The following is a 4810-nucleotide window of genomic DNA, read 5'->3' on the forward strand; positions in this document are numbered from 1 at the left end:
GGACCAATCAAGTATGAGCATCATGGAAATTGAATCAACCCGACCGTGCTTCAACTCGTCAGGTCACCCGGAAGACAAGATCCCCGGCTGCAAAGCTTCTTTTGGGCCTTCCTCAAGTTCGCGCCAACTGTCGCGAATCGGCCCCCGCGCATTCCGAGCAGTGTCTATTCTCCCTCTTCCATAAGAGAGAGAGCCTGCGCGCCCATCATCGACCAGCAGTACACCAGCAATAACATAGACACGAACTACACCATGGCTGGACAGAAAAAGGAGGTCGCATCGAGCGCCCCGCCCCATGGCTACCACTTTGGCGGACCGTAAGTTTTACCCAAGAAAGACGAGGCAGAATGTGATTGACAATCTCTAGTTGGGGTACTGCCGGCGTTTCTACCATCCTCCCTATTGTCGTGTACGCCCTCGCATTCGCCTGCAACGACGTCTCCGGCTGCCCTGCCCCCTCTCTCCTTGACCCGAAAAATATCGACTTGGCGCAGCTCAAACGTGAGGTTGGATGGCCAGAACAAGGCGTTTGGGGCCTGGGTAGTATTAACGCTACTCTGGCCGTCGTTGGCTACTTCTTCTTCAACGCCCTACTGTACCGGTTCCTTCCTGCTCAGGAAGTAGATGGTGTCGTACTGGCCACCGGCGGCAAGTTGAAGTACAGGTTCAACTGTATGTTGTGTTTCCATTCCTTCTACTAAATCACCGAATTCTAATTAAGCTCAGCCTTTGCATCCAGCATGTTCATCGTTGCGATCCTCGCCGCCGGGACTGCCCTTGAGGGTGCCGACTGGGCTCTCTGGGTCTACATCTCCGACAACTATATACAGATTCTCACGGCCAATATGATTTTAGCGTTTGTTATTGCCACCTATGTCTACATCCGCAGCTTCAGCGTCAAGCCTGGGAATAAGGAGAACCGCGAGCTTGCCGAGGGTGGCCATTCAGGCAACCTCATTTACGACTGGTTCATTGGCCGCGAGCTCAACCCGCGCGTCACGATCCCAATCATTGGCGAGGTTGACATCAAGCACTGGATGGAGGTCCGCCCTGGTCTTCTCGGCTGGGCCATCCTCAATCTTGCCTGGATCGCCAAGCAGTACCGCACATTTGGCTTCGTTTCCAACAGCATTGTCTTCATTTCGGCCATTCAGTTCCTCTACACGGTAGATTGCTGGTGGAACGAGCCTGCCATTCTGACGACCATCGACATCACCACCGATGGGTTCGGCTTCATGCTGTCCTTTGGCGACATTGCATGGCTTCCATTCGTCTACTCTATGCAGACGCGGTACCTGTCCATGTACCCCGTGTCCCTGAACGCCTTTCAGGTGACTACCATTGGAGCTACCATCTGCCTGGCCTATTACATCTTCCGTGCCTCCAACAACCAGAAAAAACAAAGTTCCGGCACCAACCCCAACGACCCCAGCGTTGCCCATCTCAAAGTACATTGAGACCAAGGCTGGCACTCGCCTTCTCATCTCTGGCTGGTGGGGTGTCGCCCGCCACATTAACTACCTCGGCGATTGGCTTCAGGCGTGGCCCATCTTCTCTTCCCACAGGCATGTCGGGTTACCAGATTTCTGACTGCGGGGTTCCCGGCCTAGTTGGAGCAGGGGCGTAGAGGGTGCCTTCCAAGACTCTTTGACGGTTCGTGGAGGTTGTACCAAGGTACTACTCGCGGCCTGGGGCCATTCCTTATTACGTACTTTCTACGTGCTTTTACTTCCGCGATCCTGCTCATCCACCGCGACGGCCGCGACCGATGACAAAGTGGCGCACGTAAAGTACGTGATGACTGGGAGAAGTACAAGAAGATTGTCAGGTGGAAGATTCTTCCTGGCGTGTATTAGGCGGTACGGGTCTCCCATCAGTCTGCATACTTCGGTCCTTTTCTTCACGACCCATGACTTCAGACTGTGGGGTTAGGCTGCGCGTCCGGGCGTGATAGCGGGTTTTGACATGTCACAAAATCACGGCTCGCCAGGCCTGGGATCTTGGGACCCAAGCCCGGATGGCGGACACTGTGCCATGCGGAGTAGAGGCGCAGATGTAAAATTACATTACTCAATAAACTTGGTAATACGTTCAAAAACTGTTCTTGAACCAAACTTGTTGAAATCCACCAAACCCAACCATCTAAATGAAGGATTTGCGGACATGGTGATAATCCGAATATCATGAACCCTGCTGGATTCTGCAGCTCAAGTGACCAGCTTGGGAAATAGAACTATGACTACAATTAAATCGTACACAAATGAGGGCCTATGACACTACCACACGTCCACCAGGGCGGGGAAGGTCTGCGTGGTGTCTCTTGGCTAACAGGCATTAAAGCACCTACTTGCTTCTGGATTGTGTGATTTTCACTTGAACGGCCCGACCGCCGCGTGGGCACCGCGTACGCTAACGGTTGAAGAAGGGAAATAGCTGCTTGACTACCGGGACCAGTCAGCCACTCCATCTTCCTACCCCGCGATTGATGCCACGGCGTCTCCATGTAAGCCGGACCTCGGTGTGGGGAAGAGAGAAGAAATCGTGGTTGGCCGTTAAAATGAGGGTTGAGGGCTCTTGATCGACCGTTCAGGATGTGGGTGGGACATGGCGGTTGGAGGTTGCAGCGGGTGGCTTTCAGCGTACAGAAGAGGCTCAGATGCGAGTGTGGGAAGGGAGAAGAGGGGGCAAGGTCATTCGATATACAGTGGAGCACTGTCACCTTGAAGGTTGCGTCACGCTGAGGCTGGAGCTGAGGTCATCGTTCCGAGTGAGGCGGCCTGGTGAGTGAGCATAGCCGCAAGCTTGATCCAAGTATGCGGCTTGGTGTTCACCAGCCGCTATTCGGCGTGATTACAAGCGTCAAAAAGATGCTTCTCAAATGCAGTCAATCTGGTCCAGCTCCTGCAAGAAACACGAGGCATTTGCAGCTGACTTAGAATCAATTGAGACGCTGCCCAAACCCTCCATCTCAAGACAATCTCCTTGTTGTCGAAAGAAGGAAATTAAGCCTGTCATTGCTTTTGCAACTCCCTGGATCCGGTAGTAGTGTGTTGCTTGCTTGTGCTTCAGCTCAACCTTTATCCCCCTTGGCGAGCCACGCCTGTACTCCCATAATGGGGCACAATTGTCGGTGTTTTTGTCCCAGCACTGCCCGGTGCATGCATGAACAGCGTCCAGCGTTGCATTCGTCGGCTTGGGTCCATCCAATATGGTGCCATGAAGTCATGATATCCTGTGGGAGGGCTCGAGACTCGAACAAAACTTTGGGGGGAGGGGGGAGCTCCATTCTCCCCCGCACTGGTCGGCTAAGGTACCCATCGGTTTTTGCGAGACGCGCACTGGCCGGCACTTGCCAGTGACGGACAAGGTACCTCCTGCAGCGCCAAGCTGAGCAGCCGCAATAAGTGTCTTTGATGTCGTCCAAACACCCTGCACCCCTCTCCCGTGTGCGTCAACATCGTCACTTGCTCACCACTTTGAGCGGCGCCCTTGTCGATCATCACTTCACCACTGCCACCTTACTCCCTATTACCCAGTCCTTCCCACCATCTGAGTCGGTTCAATCTTGCATCTTGATCGGCCCTTTTCTCCTCATGGCCTGTCAACACGAGCTGTCTCGCGCCTCGAGACTGGCTGCCCGATATGGCCGCCTGCAGAGACCACACGCTGTGTTCCCATGGCTCAGTGCCCCCCCAACATGGCTTCTAGAACCTTACTTGTGATCGCCAGTCCTTATTTGCAGCCGGCTGCGAATTAACTGAATACTAGCCGTCCATTTTACGTGGTTCTCAGGCCCACAGCCTCCGAAGGACTGAGTAGCGAGCCGAATCCTGCCCGGCACTTGGGCGTGTTTCGATATAATCGTCAGGCCCGCCATCGTGTTTCCATCCACTCCGCAAAGATGAACCAGGTTGTTTGGCATCCGACTTCCCTTTGCTGCCGCACCCATATCCACCTGCCATCCCTGACCAAGCTCTCCTTGTTCTCCCACCATCCTTGCCCAAGGTAGTCCCCCTCAACCCGGAATATCCGAAGTTGCCCAGCATTAGGTTATAAGGCCAGTCTTCCTCGGCTGCCTCTCAGATCTTGACGACCTGGGTCTTCAGTAGCCACGCCCGTTACAACTTGAGACCCTTGCAAAGCAACTACCCGCGACTCGACCTTTTCCTATCAGATAAGATTGCGACGGATCTAAGTCTGCCTTTACCCGATGGTTGTATAAGGTACTCTAGATATTGAGCATCATTGGACGACCATTGCCCGGACTGCAAGCTTGACCGATACCATGAAGCTGGCCATCGCTACTGCTTTGCTGGCAGCCAGCGGGTGTGTCTCTGCGGGACAACCCAAGCTCAAGGTACGTACTTGCCTCTTTTCACGAGGAAACCAAGCCTGCACCGTAACGGCGATTGAGTAGTCGTGCTTTCCTCAACCCGAATCAACCCCAGGGTACCCACACCGCATTTGTGCTTTCCCTTTTGATCCTCTGTTCTATGTGAACCCACGCTCTTCAAACATTCGACATAGCACCACTTCATCTTCGTTTTCGAGCAATATCCAGCCGCAAAGAGCGGGCTTTCACTTCATCACAATCGTTCATGTCTCGTGCCCGAGTACCATGTTTCTCCCCAGTATTCTACTTTTAAGAGCCTTGACCCCCGTTATCGACATCTCGTCACCAAGCCTCGCCGACACGGACTCTGTTTCCCTTGGAATTGACATTCGATCCAATGCTGACCAGTATCCTCAGCGCCAGGCTAACAGCTCTAGCGAGCTCGCCTTTTCCCCTCCGCACTACCCTTCGCCATGG

General features: G+C 53.8%; 1 protein-coding gene across 1 annotated transcript; it reads left to right on the forward strand.

Moving 5' to 3' along the window:
• Window positions 1-252: 252 nt before the first annotated feature.
• Window positions 253-1457, forward strand: VDBG_02555 (Delta(14)-sterol reductase; the record flags this gene model as incomplete). Its single annotated transcript, XM_003006370.1, has 3 exons — window positions 253-317; window positions 368-672; window positions 727-1457. 3 exons carry the CDS (start codon window positions 253-255, stop codon window positions 1455-1457), a joined length of 1101 nt encoding a protein of 366 aa, XP_003006416.1.
• Window positions 1458-4810: the final 3353 nt, after the last annotated feature.

Source organism: Verticillium alfalfae, genomic scaffold (assembly GCF_000150825.1).
Source record: "Verticillium alfalfae VaMs.102 supercont1.3 genomic scaffold, whole genome shotgun sequence".
NCBI classification, from domain to species: domain Eukaryota; kingdom Fungi; phylum Ascomycota; class Sordariomycetes; order Glomerellales; family Plectosphaerellaceae; genus Verticillium; species Verticillium alfalfae.